Source organism: Mirounga angustirostris, unplaced genomic scaffold (assembly GCF_029215605.1).
Source record: "Mirounga angustirostris isolate CCGP_5_RB_7025 unplaced genomic scaffold, mMirAng1.0.hap1 SCAF_12, whole genome shotgun sequence".
NCBI lineage: Eukaryota > Metazoa > Chordata > Mammalia > Carnivora > Phocidae > Mirounga > Mirounga angustirostris.
Window position 1 is genome coordinate 50,084,536 of NW_026991720.1, and position 21,233 is coordinate 50,105,768.

The 21,233-nt window shown below is 37.1% G+C and overlaps 1 protein-coding gene and 1 pseudogene across 2 annotated transcripts in view; one reads left to right on the forward strand and one right to left on the reverse strand.

Moving 5' to 3' along the window:
* The window catches only part of LOC123835478 (glyceraldehyde-3-phosphate dehydrogenase-like), a 140,358-nt pseudogene that overhangs the window by 105,588 nt on the left and 13,537 nt on the right, over nt 1-21,233 (reverse strand). The window contains exon 2 of the transcript XR_010406501.1: nt 1,711-1,863. The product of XR_010406501.1 is annotated as a glyceraldehyde-3-phosphate dehydrogenase-like (transcript). The remainder of the gene's footprint in view (nt 1-1,710; nt 1,864-21,233) is intronic.
* Nucleotides 1-21,233, forward strand: part of SPMIP4 (sperm microtubule inner protein 4) — a 36,731-nt gene that overhangs the window by 13,624 nt on the left and 1,874 nt on the right. Inside the window, exons 3-8 of the mRNA XM_045864552.1 lie at nt 4,358-4,429; nt 6,481-6,510; nt 9,552-9,733; nt 11,839-11,927; nt 19,492-19,666; nt 19,946-20,037. Of these exons, the coding sequence (XP_045720508.1) occupies nt 4,358-4,429; nt 6,481-6,510; nt 9,552-9,733; nt 11,839-11,927; nt 19,492-19,666; nt 19,946-20,037 (640 nt within the window). The remainder of the gene's footprint in view (nt 1-4,357; nt 4,430-6,480; nt 6,511-9,551; nt 9,734-11,838; nt 11,928-19,491; nt 19,667-19,945; nt 20,038-21,233) is intronic.

The following is a 21,233-nucleotide window of genomic DNA, read 5'->3' on the forward strand; positions in this document are numbered from 1 at the left end:
ACTCTTCCAGAATACTGTGATGACTTGAGGGAATAAGCAGAAGCCCAAGGGTATGGCTACTTCCCCAACGGAAAGGAATGAGCCTTATAGAGGACATTTAACAGGATTTTAGACTGTAGTACCCAAGATGCTTGTATCCTATCTGACACAATCTCAGCACTTACTCTCCGCCACCTCCATCCCATCAGGCTAAAGACGTATGGAGACAATAACATTCAGTCGTCAAGCTTGTAGCACAGACAGAAAGGCAAACTGATTTCAGATGACAGAATCAAGGATTCACTCACCCTGTATCATAGCAAATAGCTGGGTTTAAACAGAGCTGTCCAATTAAACACATGTAATATGAGAACATATGGTAAGGCAATTTTGTAAACCAGGAAGAAAAAAGAAAAAATATGATATATATGTTATATATGTATAACATATATATATTACATATATACATTTATATATATATATATATATATTTTTAATACATAAAACACATGAAGAAACTAGTCTGAGAAGAAACACAGCCCAGGAAACAAAAGTAGATTCTCTAAAGGACAAAATAAGTATGTGATTCTAATAAAAAAAAAACAAGATGATTAAATGATAGAACATTATAAAAGGGAAGATCACAGGGCTAAGGGGAAAAATGAGAAAAACAACTACACAAAAGAACTCACAAATCTAGTCCAAAAAGAAGCAGCAAGAAACAGAATAGATGTGACTTAAAATTGATAAGGCAGAGGGGAAAGATAAGGATATTAAAGCAATAAAAATAAAAAGCTATGCTATTAAGAACAAGCATAATTACTTATCATAAGGAAAACTGATGTCCCAAATGTAGATCATCTAACAAGAAAAACAACAAATAATAAGTAAATCTAACAGAAATAGATACTCAGAGATACACAAGAAAAGTCCCTTGAAATCAATAACTGAGGGGTGCCTGGGTGGCTCAGCTGGTGAAGTGACTGCCTTCGGCTCAGGTCATGATCCTGGAGTCCCAGGATCAAGTCCCGCATCGGGCTCCCTGCTCAGCGGAGAGCCTGCTTCTGCCTCTGACCCTCCCCCTTCTCGTGCTCGTGCTCTCTCTCTCTCTCAAATAACTAAATAAAATCTTTTAAAAAAGAAAATGAAAAGAAATTAAGAACTGGTTCTGAAAATCAAAAGGATATGCCATACAATGGAAAAAATGGAAGTGGAGCTACTGACATTGAGATACAACCTGGTTACATTATTTTATTCATAAAGGAAGAAGCCTGTGTGCTCAGGCTACTCACATTCAAATCAAAGTCTAGTGCAGATATGGTTGAGTGGCAGAACTTAGGGCACACATTTGTACCCTGGTTGCTCAAGAGGCTGGGAAGTAGATTTTCTGGATTCTTCCTGGGCAAATGGGATATTAAAAATGTGGAAAACTAACAAAATGTAGAGAGAGTGTTATAAAGATGTTAGCCATCTGTGCCAGCCAGCTGGCTGCCATGCTACATAATAGCAGCCACAACAATAATATGCTTTTCTGTTCAACATGGGGCCCATGGACCAGCAGCATCAAGGAAATGGTGAGTGCAAAATCTTGGACTCCACCCCAGATTGACTGAGAGAGAATCCGCATTTTAAGAAAATCCCTCTGGTAATTCCAACATGTAGCAAAGTTTGAGAACTGCTGCCAGTGTAAGAAAATGCAAGATTTTTTCATACAAATGAAAATGCACTCACCTCCCCAAAAGGGGAAATTCAGAGTCTCATCAGTTCTTGCATCCAGCTCCAAGTCCAAGATCTCTGGGTGATGTTCTCCTCTCTAGTTCAGTCATAATCTTGTCCTGATAGTCCACAGCTATGCACTTAATGAAGTAAACCATCACCAACACCCTATATAGAGTAATAAGTAAATAAGGGAAAAGGGTGAATGAAAAATAAAACTAGTTAATACATATAAATATAATAAACATGTTATATGTTATAATCTTTTCATATTATAATTATATATTATAGTATATAAAAGCATACTATATATAACATAATTATATACATATTAATATAATTATATACATACATCCAAGTTCCCTTGCCCTCAGCCAGCACCTGAGCTGGTAGGAGTTCATTACCTGGTGGAGTGCCCCCAATTTTCTTCCTGAGAGATCTAGCAATTAGTGGTTCTGCCTGTGGGAGGCTGTTCCAGTATCCCATTAACTTTATGCCACTAGAAGCAATACCAGGAGGTGTCTAAAAGATTCTTTAGATTCTAGAAATACTCCTTTTCGCCATCATTGCATAACAGCAATCCTCTTACCCTTGACATTCAGGATCAATCATCCCAATCTACTTGGTATAATCCCTTCTTGCCTGTTTCCCCCAATCATAAGGAGCCCCAATTACCACATCATCAGTTCAGCTTCCAATTCAGTGGGACCATTGTGTTTCCCGATGAAGCATTTCTCCTTTGACCTCAAAACCAGCAAAACTCAAGGTGGCTAGGAAGGAAGTAAAATTTCTCTCAAGTGTAATAGTAAGTATAACAGTGAGAGGTACCACTCCCACTTTCACCCTTCATTTTTTAGACCATCCATTCTGGCTGTGGGAGAAACCATTTATTGGTCACTGGTTCAGAGCATGTGCCACACTCCTTCAGCCACAAAAGAATCTTCACTAGGCTGGTCTACATTCTATAAATAGGATAAGACCAGTTGAGTCCTTTAAATTCAATCAGTGCCTTATTTCTTTGGTGGTAAACTGAGTTCCTTAGTCAAAAGTAGTATTTTTTAAGATGGCATGCAGTGAAGAAGGTATTCAGTAAGTCCACTGGTGATGTACTGACAGAAGTATAGTGAGAAGGAAGGGGAAATGTCTCCTTTCACACATTTTGTTACACAATTACATAATTATATATGTACCCATTGAAAATATATGTATTATATTGTTTATGTGTAGAATCACTGGATATATAGTAGTAGGCAACTTGGTTCTTTTTTTCTCTCTATAATCTAGAGACTGTAAATACAGATCTGTTTTATTTTATTTTATTTTGTGCATTTGAGAGAGAGAGCAAGAGAGAGAGAAAGTACAAGCAGAGGGAGGAGGGGCAGAGAGAGAGAGAGGAACAAGCATGCCTCCTACTGAGCAGGGAGCCCAACATGGGGCTCAATACCAGGAGCCTGGGATCATGACCTGAGCCAAAGGCAGACACTTTACCAACTGAGCCACCCGGGCGCCCCAACACAGATCTATTTAATTCTTTTTAATTTTTCTTTGTGTTCCACAATATAGATGCATCATAGACTATTTAGCGATTTTCATATTGTTTCCTCTTCTTGGCATTAACTATATGTAATGAATATTCTTGTACAGGCCTCCTTGAGTTCATGCACAAATGTTTCTCTAGGGAAAAGCCTTAGTGAAAGTTATGGGTCACAATATATGAATATTTTCAATTTTAGAAATATAGCCCAAATGCTTTATATTCTCATGGTGGTAAGTAAAAGCATCCATTTCCCTCATACTCTTGGACAACTATGTTATATTATCAAACCATAATTTTTGCCCATCTAATATGTATAAAGGTTATCTTGGTTATCAGAATGCATTTCTCTGGTTGAGTACTTATGTTTGTTTTCTTATGTATGGTCATTTACATTCCCTTTTCTGTTCTTATTCTTTGCCCATTTTTATTGTCTTTTAGTTATGGATTCTTATTATGTTCTAGATATTAATCCTTTATATATCTTTATTACAAAAATGTCTTCCAAACTTTATCTGAGCTTTTTTATTCCATCTTATCTTCAAAAGTTTTTCTTCTGATGTTATCAAATTCCTTTTGGATTTGGATTTTAAAAGAAAAATCTAATTTAAAATGTTTTCCCCACATGGGGCGCCTGGGTGGCTCAGTCGGTTAAGCACTGGACTCTTGATTTCAGCTCAGGTTATGATCTCAGGGTTGTGAGATTGAGCCTGCATTGGACTCTGCCCTGGACATGCAGCCTGCTTAACATTCTCTCTCCTTCTCCCCATCACCTCCCCTCTTTCTCCCTTAAAAAAAAAAAGTTTTCCCCACCACAAAGAAAAAAACATATTCTTGTATATTTTCTTTTAATATTTGTATGTTTTTCCCAATTCTTTAGATTTTTAATCTGAAATTATCTTTATGCATAGTATGAAATAGAAATCTACTCTTTTTCAAATGGCTAGTGAATTTTTCCTGCATTGTTTATTGAAAAGTAAATTCTTTTCCACTGATTTAAAATGCCACCTTTTTTCATATACTGAATTTCCATATATACATGGTTGTATATTAGTCTATTTGTCTTTTACTATCTGATCATCACTATGTTAATTTGAAAAGATGTTCAATTTAATCTTTTCTTTTCAGAAAACTTCCTATTGAACAATTCTATTATTTGACGCAGAATAAAAAAAGTGGCATCTATGGAAATGATTCTTTGTAAGTTTGGGGTTTCTTTTCCTTATTTTGGACCAAATAATGTTTTTAAGTGAAAATGAGTTATATGAGAAATAAAAAAGCCCCAAAATGGGATCTTTCAGAAAAAGTGTTCCTTTTTTTTTTTTTTAACAGAGATCATTAATAATAGAAGCCAAGACCAAAGAAACAGAAATAAAATAAACCAAAACCCACTAAGAGTTTGTGGAATTTAACAAGAAAAAAAAATACAAAATATGGAATAGTAATGTTTGAAAGAATTCACACAAGTCATCTGGGTCCATTCCTCTGCCTTTGACCTAGTTAATCTAATAAGAATCTGTTAAATTTCTTTAAAGGTTCATAGGAAATGCCCCAGCGCCCTCAGCAAAATTTTTCATCAGGATCTTATGAGGATAGAGGTTAATTATGACAATCTACAAATAATTTGTAATAAAATTACTCCCTAAGTCTCCTTTTTGGATAAGGAATACTTTTTAATTTATCCTTTGCTTAGAGGAATTATTTTCTAGTATATTAAATTATTTTTTCCTCTTTGAAATAGCTTGGTATATATATTACAAAAGCATACTTTTTAATTTTCAGATAAAAATAAAACACTAACAATACTAAAGTAACAATGAAAATATCACTTCTTTAACTATTAGAACCGTTAGGAAAGTTTATAGGAAGGAAGTTAATATGGAGTTTAGCCACAAGAGGGAGGCAAGAAGACATGAATTTTGTGGTTGCTAGGCTCTGTTTATCCCTTTGGGATCAGTAAACTTCGAAAAGTAAATGTAGAATGCAGCAGTAAAATAATGGACTGGTTCAAGTCAAGGAACTAGTGTCTGAGCATTTTTAATTTTTATTCAACCTTTCAAACTTTTAATTTTTAAAATAGCTTTCCTTTAAATTTGTTTTTTCCATTTTGAATCAGAATGCATTTTAGGTATACACTTGTCAATATCATAGCCAAATTTGTCACATGAGAAAAATTTTAGATGCTGATTTAACCTATTTAATGTTTCATAGCCAACTCAAGACCCCTTGGATTCTTCATATTCATTGCCCCCCCTTTCCCAACTCAACCACAAATATAACTGGAAGACATGTTTTGGGTCTTTTCTTTTTTTTTAGTTCCAAGCCTACACACCTGGAGTCCAAATAAAGAAAGATATTAAACCTCTTAAAATTAATGTGAACTATATATTTATAATACACTGTAGACTCAAAAAATTATATAGCTTATGTACCACTTTCTAAATAAACATACAAATATTGAATAGTATATTCCATTTTATGGATCTTTGCTATCAACGGATAACACTGTATTCATTTTTCATGCCCGAAATACTTCAGAAATATCCTCACAGGCTGAAACTAAGTGTTGAATCCAGTAAAAGCAGGTGACAGTCCTTCTCTAGTGTGGACTTTGTTCCTGGGCTTCAGTATTATTTCTTAGCAGGCAGGGCTCAGAGTAATTAGTAAATACACAACTTTCAAATGAACTGAGTCAGAAAAGACATGGCTCCAGGAACTTGTTCAGTTTTGTTCTAGCCTTTCTGTCAACTGGACAATATTTACTATCATGAGAGATCAGCAATCCTGGGCAAAAGGACAAAGCACACAAAGTACACACAGTACTTATGTATCTTGTCCACCTGGCCACACTCAGGTCGTCACTTTAGGTCATGTAATTGTACCCATACATGGTGTCAGGCTGCCTCCAAGCACTCTGGCAATTGCCTGATTATGAAGGTGAATGTCAATAAGAAGCGGAACCATATTATCATTAGAAGCAGTCAGTCCTGAACCTGCACTGCAAATAGGAAATGCAAAATGAGTGGCGAGTGGGACTGAAGTCAGATGGATCAACAGAACTGAGTTATAAGGATATCATATCTCTCTATCTGATCAATATTCAGTGTTCCAGAAAGTCAATCAACAATATTAAAGACACTGTAGTTTGAAAATGGGATACATCATTATTCTTAAGCAAATTTCCAATAGGAATGTATGCTTTAAAAAGTTCTTAATATAAATATAGGATTTATTTCCTGTTTTTATTCTAGGATGCCCAAACCACCTAATTCAACAGTAGGGTAAGTATATACTTACATTTTCCTTCCCTGTTACAATCAAGAAAAACATATTGGCAATCCATATGTCTCAGACAGTGTGAGGATAAATGTGCCTTTTCATGAAAGATTTTTTTTTTAACAAGTGGGAGAAGAGGCTGGTATTATATACCCTGCTAACCTTTTTTTAATAAACTTTTTAATTTAGTACAGTTTAAATTTACAGAATTATTTGAAAAATAGTACAGAGTTCCTATAGACCTCATACCCAGTTTCCCTATTAACAACATCTTATATTAGTATGGTATATTTGTCAAAATTCATGAGCCAATATTGATGCATTGTTATTAACTAAAATCCTACTTTATTCAGATTTTTTTAACAAAAATAACCTTTATAATATATACAAGATATTGAATGCAATCTTGTATTATACATAGACTCAAGACAGAGAGTCCATAGCTTGCAGGTCTTAGAGTAAAGTATGTTTTGCTAAATCATTACCAGATATAACTCAATACTATTAACTAAGAAATAGTTTCTAGAATCTGAGGGGAAAAAATTTCTGCCTTAATCCCAAATGATCAGAATTAACTGGGGCCTCTCCCTGCCTTCCTAACTTCTGCCTTTTATCCCTTCTTCACAAAGCCAAAATCCTGGCTACAGACAAAACCAAAAGGACCCAATAATGATGTATACACATTTTGCAAATTGACTTTCTTCTATCAAGGGGACTAATCCCCAGAAAAAAAAAAAAATGGCTTATGAAATTTTTTGGTTCTTTTTTTGTAAATTAACATGATCTTGGTCTTTAGAATTAATTAAGAAGTCAATCTCTACTTTCTGATCATGGCTTTGTAATGAGAATAAGATACAATGAAAACCAAGGTAATGGCCTTTGTCAGGAAGTCCTTACCAACATCAGATTAGTAGAAAATGGGGCCACCCTGCCCTGGCCTCTGGGAGCATGCTAGCATTTATTTAACTTGTTGAATGATACTCTGATAAAGATTAGAAATAAAGCAGTTAGCACAAGGCCCGGCACATAAATGCTTTATTGTTGTTGTAGTAGTAGTTATTGCTGGAGTTAAAAATATTTCAAGGCAATGTCCTCTGAGTACAATTCCTATTCATACAGTAGTTACAATGTCTCAGGACCTCCCACATTACCCAGAGATATTCTGTAGGGACAGTGTACAAATGTGACCATTTTGTGAAATATTCATACCACATTTCCTTAAACTTCATCAAGTCTGTGGGAAATGGTATTGGAAGTTTAAAAATTAATCCCTCATTGATTCCCCATTCCCACTAATTCTTCCATCTTTGGTCAACCTGACACATACTGGGAAAAAATCCAAGAGAATCAGGATGAATCTTCTTCCCAGATAAGTTAATTAGCACATATTGAGACAATCATTACACTCTATTTACTCAGCCATTCTTTCCAATATGTTTTGTTATGCCTCTGACTGTTGGACAATATTTGAACCCCAGCATTTCTCATTTCATTCTTCACTGTCCCCAGGGTCTCTTATCTTTCTTGTCCAGGTCCCCTGCTTCCTGACCACTCCACCTGCAGTCCCCCAAGGCTTTGAATGTCTAAGAACTTCCCCTGGAACATGGGCTTTTTACTAGACCTCAGTGAACTCCATCCTTTCCTTAGACTGGATACTCTCTCCATGAGCAAAAATGTGTTCATTCCTGTTTTATTTACACAAATAGTTTGCTCAAACTATAAATGATCACTTATTTTCAAGCCAATTTGTAAGGGGAAGTGAATTTGAGAGGGATAGTTAACTATAGAACCCACCAAATTAGACAATGAAAATATTTATTTAGAATAAATGGAAATCATTGTGTCTTCTATAAAATGAAGCATTGCTTCACTGAAAGCAGTTTCTAGGCTAGTGTTTTTATGACTACAAGGGGCATCAGTTAGTTAGAACTGAGGAATGAAAGTCTTGATTCTATGTTCTCATGTCATCACAGAGTTGACGACCTTGTGCCTTGTACCAAGCCATGTAGTAGTTGATGTGGTGCTTTTTAAGCAAAGTAAATAAATCAGAAAAGTGCTTAGTGATTCACAATAAAATGATGCTACACCCAAGGCAAAAATGTGTTCAACTGAGAGAATTTGTGACAAGGGCAAGAAAACCAAATCACTTTACACAAAAACAGAAAGAACTAGCTGGCCTCGTAAATGACTTTTGCTTGGAGTCAACTTTCTCTCTTACACATCAACCTTAACTTCTTGTGGTATCTAGGACAGACCAGGAACTTGTTGAAATATTATACTGCTAGGTATTTCAGAGGCCCATCGAGATGCCAAGACTGCTGAATTCAGTACAGATTTGCATCAGTGAGCCAAGTAAGCAAGCATTAGGGGCCCAGATCTGAGCCAGCTATCACAATTTTTTTAAACCTCTGCTATTTCTTTTAAGAACTCTGCTAGTTTTTCAAATCATAAGAAAATTATATCCCTGTGGGTTACTTGTTTCTTTTCCCATCAGTATACTAGTCTTTTTGATTTCTAAACAGTACTGTGTACTCTAAACAGGCAGTATATTTTTGTTGATTGACTGCTTAAAAGGAACAGATGGCCTGGATTGAAAGTTCAATGCAAGATGGTGAGAAATCACTTCGCATACTGAATGCCCAAAATGATCCCATAAAATAAAGTACTGGGATCCTCTTAAACAAGAGGCAGAAATTGAAAGCAACTAGAAATTCTTCCTATAGCATTCTAAAAACTACAAATTCCATGTATCTTCTGCATTAGTTGTGAAAGTTATTCCCTGATATTCAGTATGATTTATTTTAAAAATTAATTTGTCTCGCAAAATTAAGAAAATCTCATGTTTAATGGAATATATTCCACCAGAAAGCTAACTCCATGAGTCTAGGGACTTTGGCTCACTGTCATATCCTCAGGGATTAGAACAGTACCTGCTACAAAAAAAACAGTACCTGCTACAAAAAAGGATCCCAATAAATAACTGATGATTAATTTTTTTCAATTGCATTTCTTTCTATTCTGTTTTGTTTGCTCAACTAAATCTCAGAGAAATCTGTTGCTCATATCCGACTGAACACCCATACCACACACATATCTCCCGCGGTGCTATGTTCCCAACCTTTACATCACCTAAGGATCTCTACACAGGCATTAAAGCCCGAAGCCAACAGCCATTTCCTCCCACTGTGCCAACAAAGGCTTATGATACAACGATTTTGAAAACAAGAGGTAAAATGTGATTTGATATAAGAATATTGATTCTTCTCATATTTGAATTGTATTCAATAATAAAATTAAATAAGGTATGGGGCGTCTGGGTAGCTCAGTTGGTTAAGCGACTGCCTTCGGCTCAGGTCATGATCCTGGAGTCCCTGGATCGAGTTCCGCATCGGGCTCCCTGCTCGGCAGGGAGTCTGCTTCTCCCTCTCCCACTCCCCGTTTGTGTTCCCTCTCTCGCTGTGTCTTTCTCTGTCAAATAAATAAATAAAATCTTTAAAAAAAAAAAAATTAAATAAGGTAGGGCAAAGAATTCAAGTCACAAAAAGTGTGACCCACCAATAGATTATGAAATTTGTTCTTAACTGTGGCTGCACTTTAGAATCATCTGTGACCCTACCACAGACCAAGTACATCAGATTCTCTGCAGGTGCTCTTAACTTTTCTTCTTTATACAGAGCCTTCCATGGTGGAATCAGAAACCAAGCACTGCAGAATTAATTGTTTTTATTTACCTGTATTTTCTATCTTCATTTCCTTCCTGCTCTCTTATGGGTTTAGCTTTTAAAGATTTCACCCTAGCTCAAGTGAGTAGCACAAGGATGATATTTGGTTTAGATCATCAGGGTCTAGACACGGGTATAGCAGTGGTGATGAAACTGAAAGACTGTCATTGAAATAAAACTTAGAAGGTAACGGGAACAGTTTGTTTAGGTCCTCTTAACACCTTGGGGCATCTTCTTCAGATGCAAACCTAGGGGTCTTTCCAGATGTGTTTTATTAGGATGGTAAGCCCATACATTAGTCGTCAAGACTCTCCCACACTAGACATCTTAAAAGAGAGAAAAAAACCTATGGAGAAAGACTGAAGATACTAGAGAAAAGGTAACTGAAGGTGACAGAACAGGTGCATGGTTGGCAGAGAAAAACATTTGTTGAATAAATTTAGGCTGTGGGGAAGGGAAGACCCAAGAACTGTCCTATAATGCGGTTCCTCTGTACATAAATATTGAGGCCCAAATGTTTGCCATCATCAATATCGGCTTCAGTACCTTATCAGGAGATAGTAACATTTCGAGAGACATAATAGTGAAGTGTTTAAGAGCTATGGAGTCAGACTGCATGGGTAGAATTCTAGCTCTGCCACTTACCATGGACCATAGCAAAGTCTCTCTTAGAGGACTTTAAAAAGATGAGTATATTGTAATAACTCTTATAAAAGACCTTTCCAAAAACTACTATTGCATTAGGTTTTCTACTCTTTTTTTACACTTACCTTAACTCTTCTTTAATAGAAATCAATACTATATGGATTAAGAGTGCAGGCCCTTGTACCAAATTGCCTGAGTTTGAATTATTCCACTTACTAGCTGTGTGATCTTGGGCAAACTGCTTCTTTTCTTTGTGCCTCAGTTTCGTTTGTTAAAGTGGAAATAATAGTACCTTCCTCATAATAATGTGATGATAGATATAAAATACTTAGTACAGTACTGGCACATGGTAAATGTTCACTAAATGCCAACCTTCACTCTTATTACCCCTGAGGATGGATGTTCAGAGCATTCTTTAATGTGGAACTTACTATAGGCCCAAAGGAGGCCATGCTGTGTTTGATAAAGCTTATCAAACTACCACTAATACTTAAGAAGCTAGAATCTTTAAAATGTTCTCTTTCAATATCTTTTTGGTAAGCAAGTACTAATTCTATGTCTTGATATTTGGTCAGGGAAAGCCCAAATCAGGTGGTATAGAAATGTATTTGCTAAGCATTCAGAGACCAGAAAGAGGATCCAGGAAAACTTAAATTTAAAAGTTACAACTTACCTACAAATCCCTTTCATTAATCAGAGAGGTGCAGTACAGGGTTCTCTTATGCTTCTGGCCACACCTCGGGTTAGACAGTCTCACTGTGTGTGGCCACGTGCTGCTCATTAAGGGGAGCAAGAATTCAAACAAAGCTATTAACAGTAGCTAAAACAGTAGCTTATTAACAGTAGCACCTGCATTGCTCTCTACCTCCTATCATCTCGTTTCTATCCACTGCACCCCAAAACCCCATTCATAGGAAACTGTTCTTGAATATTCGGGATAACAGTGCTCTTCCTGAAAAATTTCAGGTAATCCTTACAGATATGAATTGCTTGATATTCCAATGGATTCAAAGAAGAAAGCCTTGACTTGGCCAGGCCAGGGTGTATATTATGATGTAAGTATCTTTTAAAATGTGTGTTTAAAACAAAGTAAAAAATGTTTTTACTGTATACACTTATAAAAACCCAAAAGATGGATTCTTTTGCTTTCTATCTGGTTAAAAAAACTTGAGATTTTGACCATGATTCACATTTTTTGTTTTCTTAGCTGATTTCACAAACCTTGGGCAGTTATATAACATTTCCACGATTACAAAAAAAGGTTCCCCACTGAAAGAAGGTGGAGAGCTGTGTTTCACTCACTGTGTATCCCCCAACTATATTCTTATAATTCATAGTATATTAAGTAATTCCAAATATACAGAGTAAATGAAAATTTTTCAGAAAGATTTACAATTTATTGTCCCAACCATTGTATTTGTATAGAATCAAAAATAAAACAATGGCCACTGTGCACCGAGCAACTGCTCCACACTAAGCACTTTAGATACAGTAGGTCACTTAGCCCTTACAATAACTCCTAAAGGTTAGTATCATCATTCTCATTTCTGAGGCTCAGAGAGTTTGTGGCTATCTTATAACCATAGAATTCAAGCTTGTCAGGCTCCAGTCTCTGCTTTTAACCTCTGTACCAGGACTCCAAATAGACAGGAAGAAAAATTTTAAATCATGAAGGAAAAGATCCACACATTTGAAAACTGTAACAGCTGACATTCATTGACCAATTAGTCTGTGAGAGGCAGTGGCGAGCGTTTTCCATATATTATCCTCTTGCATCTAAGAATCTATGAGGTAGGCAAGAAATAATTATGCAAGGCTAGAAACATTTGAATTTTACTTGGGAGGACCACTGTGGCAGGCCGGAGTGTGGTCCCTGCAGTGTCACACGGTCATCTCCAAAGGAAGCAATTTTGTGTTTGTTCTTTGTAAAGTTATACATTAAGAAAAATCCTTAAAGAATCATTTGTCTTACTGGACTTCTTCATTCTTTCAAGCAAAATCTGTATCAAAGCAACCCAGAAATATGAGAAGTTATTCTCGAGACCATTCCATCATTACACATTATAGCCAAAGTCTTCAGCTCTGTGGCTTAGTTTCTTCTTTCAATCTCCCTCCCTTCGTCCTGCTCAGGAAAACGCTGCTGTCCCCATATCTCACCCCTTTGCAACAATCTTGACTAGCTCCCCTTTACCTAAGTGTAAATCCTAAGGCTTTAACTGAGCTCTGAAAACCCTTCAGAGTCTGGCCTTCCTTACTTCCTACAGCCTGGCTCAGCTCACTGGTCCTTGAACAGGTGGACGGCCATGTCCCACTCCTGGAGTGCTCTCCTTTCACGGCCTCTCTGCCTATCTCAAACTTGCTCATTCCTCAAGCCTCAGCTCAACTCTAATTCTCTGCACTGCAGAGCAGAAAGTGAACCAAATCAGGAGACCTGTGTTCTAGTTATTCCTGTATCTGCCATTTGTTCTCTTGGTGATATGAGAGATATTGTTTCTCTTCTCTGAGCTTTCACTAATAAAATGTACCTATAAGATTTCAGTAAAATCTATCCTATAAACTTCACAGGATATGAGGATATGAAAGATATAAAAGCACTTTGAAAAATAGAAAGTGCTATAATTTATAAGCATTATTACTCCAATAGAAATGATTTCCCCTCTTCTGACTTTCTATAACACTCACTATAACCAATAACTTTTCTCATGTATTTTATATCTCGTCAACTAAATTACAAGCTCTTTAAAAATGGAATATTTTATAATATGTATATTCCCCACAGCACTTTGTATGTAAATATTTTTGACTGATTTATCTGACTCTTCTTCCAATGATTAATCTGACTTTCTTAATCTGTTCTAATCTTTTCAACTTTTCAATTATTCTTCTGGTTTATCCCTAATTCTAATCAAGTTTTGCACTTTGCTGGACAAAAAAAATAAAAATAAAATTGATACTGAGCTTGATGGGAGTACCTCATGACTCATCTCCCCCCACCCCACCCCTGCTTAGGATAATACCTATACTTGTCCTCCCCTGCCTTTCACCACTTCACTGGGGGAAGTGGTCAACTTTATCTGTCATGTTCTATTTTTGTTAAAGGAGAATATTTTTATAGTATTTACCTTTCCTATTGCTAGAACAGTGGTTCTCAACCTTGGCTGCACATTAGAATCACCTGGGGTGCTTTCAAAAATCCCAATTCTCAGGCTGTACCCCACCCACATCATAACTGATGACATAATTATAATCATCATTCTCTGAGGGTGGGAGGAGATGCAGGGACACAAATAAGTAGGTCCAAAAATATATATCCTGGCTACAGAACAGAAAACCCCAGAAGCCAGATTTTAGTAGTTTCTATCCAAGCCAATAAGACAACATGTGTAACATTTGGAAAGAGTATAAATTTTAAGGTGGCACAGCTCCTGGCTCTAATATTTATCAATTGTATGGCCCTGAATAATATATTTAACCCATTAATACCTCAATTTCCTCATAGATAAAACAGCAGTTATAATGCACTCTACCTCATAGGGGTTTTCTTGAGAATGAAATGCATGTAAGAGCACTCAGCACCATATTAGCAGACAGAAAGCTTAGAGTTAAGTGTTAGCTTCTGCCAGTGCTATTATTCCAATAATTATAACACTTTGTTGACCTAGAAGATTAAGAAATGGGTAGGGGCGCCTGGGTGGCTCAGTCATTACGCGTCTGCCTTCAGCTCAGGTCATGATCCCAGGGTCCTGGGATCGAGCCCCACATCGGGCTCCCTGCTCCATGGGAAGCCTGCTTCTCCCTCTCCCACTCCCCCTGCTGTGTTCCCTCTCTCGCTGTGTCTCTCTGTCAAATAAATAAATAAAATCTTTAAAAAAAGAAAGAAAGAAAGAAAGAAGAAAGAAAGAGAAAGAAAGAAAGAAAGAAAGAAAGAAAGAAAGAAAGAAAGAAAGAAAGAAAGAAAGAAAGAAAGAAAAGAAAGAAAGAAAGAAAGAAAGAAATGGGTAGTCTTGGAAAGGGGAATATTTTAACCTTTTCAGTTCTAGGCCTTAATTTTAACAGTATTATAACCTCATTTTGCTCCCATCCTTTTACTCAGGCATCGCAAAAATCCAGATGCCTCTTCCCACCCAGGCCCCAGAGCTGTCCTCTCTTCTTATCTCTTTGGCCTTGTCCAGTTTTCCCCAGCAAGGCCGCTAACCATTGTGCTGCCCTCACCTTAGCCACGGCCTCTCCTCCGAACCACTCTCTTTCCTCGGTGACCTCTTCCCACTGGCCATTTCTAGCCATCACCAAGCCAGTCAGGACATTCCTTTTCCTCTTATAACTGGCAAACAAATAGGTTAAAATATTTGACTCTTCTGGACTGTTTTTGTCATTACTTCCTCAAATGGCCAAAGATTTTTGTTCTATTTCTCAAGAACTCAAGCGTCTGGTCTTAGCTTTTGCAATACGAAAATATTCTTTAGGATAAAATCTACCTTGAAATCTTTTTTTTGAGGGGGGAGGGGCAGAGGAAGAGAGAGAGAGAGAAAATCTTAAGCAGACTCCATGCTCAGCTCAGAATCCAATGCAGGGGCTCAATCTCATGACCCTGAGATCATGACCTGAGCCAAAATCAAGAGTCAGACACTCCACCAACTGAGCCACACAGGCGCCCCTTGTAATCATCTTTTGAGTAAGATGAGATATAATAACCACAGAGGTCAAGTGCCATAAACCTCTCTAACCTTTGCCTGTTTGAAATATTTTTTTTATGTTTTTTTTTATTTTATTCTTATGTTAATCCCCATACATTACATCATTAGTTTTAGATGGCCTGTTTGAAATATTTTAACAAACCATTTTCAAAGCCAAACTGAGCCTACTATCCAATTTTCCTTAACTGTAAATATTTGGAAAGACCTTTGGCTTCCCTTGTAAAGATCATCCACTCATATCACCCTTACAGAGGAGTGTGGTTTCCTTCTTGAACCATCTTGCCACCTTTCTAATCTAAAGTGCCCATCCCCCTCCTAGAGATACATTCCTCATTCCTAGGACAGTTCTGTCTCTCCACCAGAACACCCATAATCCACACTCATCCTCCAATAACCACAATGGATTTGGCAAGGACACAGGTACCTCCTTTAGGAATGTGTCCTCAAATAACTGGCTGCCCACAGTTCACCTCTCCATCACCACCAGCACCCTGGGCCCCATCCTCCCACGTGCTCATTTCCAGCAACAACCAATGCATCCAGAATGGGAAATAAACTGGTAGGCTCTCTCTTCTCTACCCTGCATGCTTCCCCATTTATGGTCTCGCCCCTCCCCTCTACTTTTCCTCCTCCATCTCAGGCAGCCTTTCCTCGCATTGTGCATCCTCTTCTCCCTTCAACTCTCTCTTCCAAAGTCCTAGCTAGATACCAAAGGAAAATATATCTCTGCCAGTCTCTCATCTCTTATTTACAAACACTCTCTCTATTCATTTCGTATGTAAATGAAAAAATTCCTAATCACAACTTCTTAATGTAAAAATGATGCTGATACAAAAGAATTAAGTGAAACACGATCCACTAAGGAACCACCGTACCCAGTATTAAGCTCTCCAAAGGGCAAAGTCTCCAAAATAAACCTGTTCTTGTTCCCCTATTAAACCTGATTAAGCACCATCATTCAAGACTAAGAACAAAAAACTATATTTAATTTCTTGGTTTTTTTAATGTGTTACAATAGTATTAATTTCTGTTATTTTGTGGCAACTAACAGAGTTTTGGTGCTTACCACAGGCCCTTAGAAGCTTGCACATAATTGTGCATGTAATAGGTATTCAGTAAATATTTATTAAGCAATTTATGAATTACATAAATTTTATGGGCTACTGGGGAATGTAACTACAATTTATATGGCACTACTCCTCTGAAAATGTATTCCAAATTTAAAACAACTAACATCACTCCTTTGTAGACTAGAGTATCTGCCTAGATACCGACATCTCAGGAACCAGAATTCCTTCCCGCTTTTGTACTTATCTTGCATATATTGACACAAACTTCACCCTGTGAATAGTACATTTAACCAATTAATTCCTATTGAGTGGATGATCACCAGCAGCCCCTCTCTCACTATCCTCTCAGAATACCATTAGCTTAACATACTGAAAATTGGTGAGCTCTCTACTCTCAAATATTCCTGACTCTTTAAACTCTTCTCAAGATACCACAGGTTACAGTAAAAACTCACATCCCCTATTTTCTTCCTCTGTGCCCTTGCCTGCATTTCAGTAGATCACTGCTGTTATTTAAACTAGATTAAGACACAGGATTAATCCAGCCCCTTGGAACAATATTTGAAAAAAAAGTCCTTATTTCTAAGCTGGCTTTGCAAATCATGATAAAAAGAACAAAGAATAAGCAAGCCACATATTCATTAAAGGTTTATAGAGGTGGTTACTTAATACTTGATAGTCTTCTGTCAAGTGCCTTTTACCATGACTATTCCATACATGGAAAATGAGGATCATTCCAACTTCACAGTGTTGCTATAATCAGCATCACCCTTAGATCCAGGAACTTTAGAAGGTCCCATGCCTTCCTGCCCAGCTCTGGCCTTCCTCTGGCTATACCCCTCCCTATGGCACAGGATGTTTATGGGAACACGAGGATATATCTATCAAGAGCCCATGCTCCCCAGTCTCCCACCCCAGCCTGATGTTGGACTGCAGAAATCCTTGACCAAATGGCTTTGAACTAAGTTCATGGGGTCTCTTCCTCAGGTCCTCAGCAGGGGTTGACACTGCTTCCAAGCTAGTATATACCTCTAAGTCAAAGGGCTGGCCAAGTGATGGCTGTTTCCTGGAAGCAGAGATAATAGGTATAATGGAGCTTGAACTTGAGGGCCAGGGTACCCTCATATCCAAGACACTTCATAATTTGGGATGGAATTGGGGGTAGGAAGAAAGCAGTAAGGGATGCTGAGGCCAAGGGCCAGCAACTAGCTCTTTCTGAACTACCATGTCCCAATATACAATTAGGATAGTCTAAGAAGTCTAAATTTGAACTTAGTCTTCCAAGTTGTCATGAAGGTATTTTGTCAAGGTAGGAGAAAGGAACACACTTTATTTCTTTAACAGCTTATTTGCTTCATTTATAAACTAGTTAGACTAGTGGAATGTGGGCTCTCACTATACTCTAGCCCCAGAACCTGCAAATATTAAGGGTGGGCCTGACTGTCAGGACAAGTGCATAGTGTTCAAGAATGTTAATCCCGTACTTTCCACCGCCATCCATACCTCTGCTCTTACTGTTCCTTCGGCCTCCCCATCTCTGCATGTCCTCAAAGGCCTATTTCTGTAATATGACATAACATGGTCTCTTGTCTCCTCCCTTCTTCTCTGATCCCAGCCCTACTTCCCTGTTCAGCTGGAATCAATCTCTTCCTCCCCTCAATTTACAAATAATTCTTTCTTCTTTTTTTTTTAACAAATAATTCTTTCTTAACTTCTTTTATAACAAAGAGTTACTTTCCATCTTATAGTCATTTATGTTCATGCCTTATCTCCCCTCTAGTCAATATTCCTGGATGACTTGTTTCTGACCCATCCTTGTTCCCTGCCACTACCTTGCACATATAGGTACTCAGTAAATATTGAGTGTCATCAATCTGAAAAAAGTGAATTTCTAAACTGCCAAAAAGCCTGTAATGAAACTCACTCATTCATTTACTTTTAGACCTCCTTTTGAAAATACAAAATAAACTCCATAGTAAACAGTTATGTCAACAGAATAAAAAATTTTATTTGAATTTGAGTGACTTAAACTTCACCAAAAATCAATAAAATGAGGGCGCCTGGGTGGCTCAGTTGGTTAAGCGACTGCCTTCAGCTCAGGTCATGATCCCAGGGTCCTGGGATCGAGTCCCGCATCGGGCTCCCTGCTCTGCGGGGAGCCTGCTTCTCCCTCTCCCACTCCCCCTGCTTGTGTTCCCTCTCTCGCTGTGTCTCTCTCTGTCAAATAAATAAATAAAATCTTTAAAAAAAAAAAACCAATAAAATGGGGGCACCTGGATGGCTCAGTTGGTTAAGGATCAGACTCTTGATTTCGGCTCAAGTCATGATCTCAGGGTCATGACTGAGCAGTGTCGGGCTCTGCCCTGGGCGTGGAGTCTGCTTAAGATTCTCTCTCTCCCTCTCCTCATTTCCTCCTCCCCCTCTCTTTAAAAAAAAAGAAAGAAAGAAATCCATAAAATATATCAAATGGTGCCACTTCAGGCAAGGAAAGAGAAGTGGGAGGCACACAATTTTTGTTGTACTTAGCCAAAGGAGTACCTCAGAGCCCTTTATGTCTCTAATAAAAGGTTACTGGAGGCAGAGTATTCCCAGGGACATTTCTCCAATGTACGTTATCAGACAGAGACCTTACTAAAGCAAAAAACTTTCAGAGAAGACCTCACCATTCCTTTGGTAAAATATTGTGTTTAACTCTATATATGGTTAAGTTGCAGAATGTTAGTAATTAATGAAGAAAAAAATAGTATCCCACTTCAGCTTGGAATTTCCTTTACCCTCCTTCCTGCTGACATAGTGAATCAGCCCTTATTCTACTAGATAACATTAACGACAATAAACTTATGTTCATGTTCTAGTTTCCTAAATGCGTTGAGAGAAACAAGCCCGTATTCTACCCAAAACCTCCTAAAACCTTCGCTCCTAACACTTCTTTAAATTCGTGGGACCCTATTAGCTCTCTAAAAGAAGCCAACATACAAAGAAATCTTGAGAGGTCCCACTGGATCACTTCATACACTCACGATTTTACAGGTATGAGTTTACTTTAATCCAAGTAAAAAGAACAAAATTAGAATATCTGACAAATGCTGTTACAAGCTTGCATCTTCTAGTGTTTTTCCCTGTTTCTTAATCTAAGTACTAATAGAAGTTAGGGTGCGTGGTAAGAAACTGGGAGGTAAAATTCATTTTCAATTTATTTGTTCTAATCATATTACAAAGAGAAATGGGTAAGTTTTTCTATAAAAGGTCATTTAATTGTCATCCTTCATTTACTCTAACAAAGTAATAAGATGTGATGTTTCCATTAAGGTCTGGGGCCCATGAACCCCCTTGAACTGGATGATTACCATGAAAAGGAGGTAGCAGAGTTAACTGGACAGATAGGATTTGACCCAGAGCCTGTAAGTAATTGCAGTCAACTCTCAGTTATTTAGGGGGAAAGTATCCAGGTGTTAGGCTCCTTCTTGTTTTGCCACTTTTTCTTTGCTTCATGAGTAGTGGTGACCAAGCTAGCAAAGGGAAAATTTAACTCATCTTAGAAGTTAATTCTGAATTGATTTGAACCGGTTTGAATATCCTTGTCCACTATTTCAAATAACAGGGCAGGTTTCTTTTCCTATTCACAGTGCTGGTGTTTTGTGTTTTTTTAAAACAGATTTTCTACTATGCTACTCTTCTAAAATTTACAAAGGAGTCAGTTTACAAATGTTTACCCTTTAATTTAATGAGATTCTTAATAAATTCTACAAATCCTTATAGATTGGTATATCTTGTACATTATCACTGCTTTTGAAGAGATAAAGGCTTCTTCCTGATACCCACAATAATTGAGAGTTGGCTGAATTACAATTGAAAGCCAATAAATTCTCTGCAAATATCAATACAGATTTCTTAACTGGTTATGTGAAATGGCCTGAAAGAAATGATTAAGCCCGTAGGGACAGAAATTACCATCTGTTGGCTTACTTATATACATGAAATAAAATGAAGTAATAGTACACATATATGTTGTTTTATTTAGGGCCTAGATTTTATCCTATAAAACTACAAAGTTTTTAAAACAAAATTAGTATTTTCAAAGATATAAATTGTGGAAAGACCCATAAAAAGTGACTGTAAGATATTTCAGTATGAACTCTTTTTAGACTGGACTCATTTATTTTACATGAGCTTCAGTATTTCCCAAGGTGATAAAAAAAAAATCATAACACCTGAAGTAGTTCCACAGACTGTGCTTTATCATTCATAGAAGGGTTTTTTCTTTATGTTTCACTGGCAGCAAATATTATCTAATACTAGAAAAACCCTATACTGACAAGAAGACACTCCTAAGTCCGTTTTGTTTCTAAATCCAAACTACAGTTACGATCTTCTCACCATTCTCATTTATATTATCTCTGCTATCAATTCCATCCTCACCATCCATCCATTCTTTTTTAGTTTTTCTTCAACATATTGTCATAAAAATTTTCAAACATACAGAATTTGAAATAATTTTGCAATTAACATCCATATATCCACCACCTAGATTCTACCATTAGCATTTTGCTATACTTCTTTTATCACATAATCTATCCATCTTTCCATCCCTCCAACC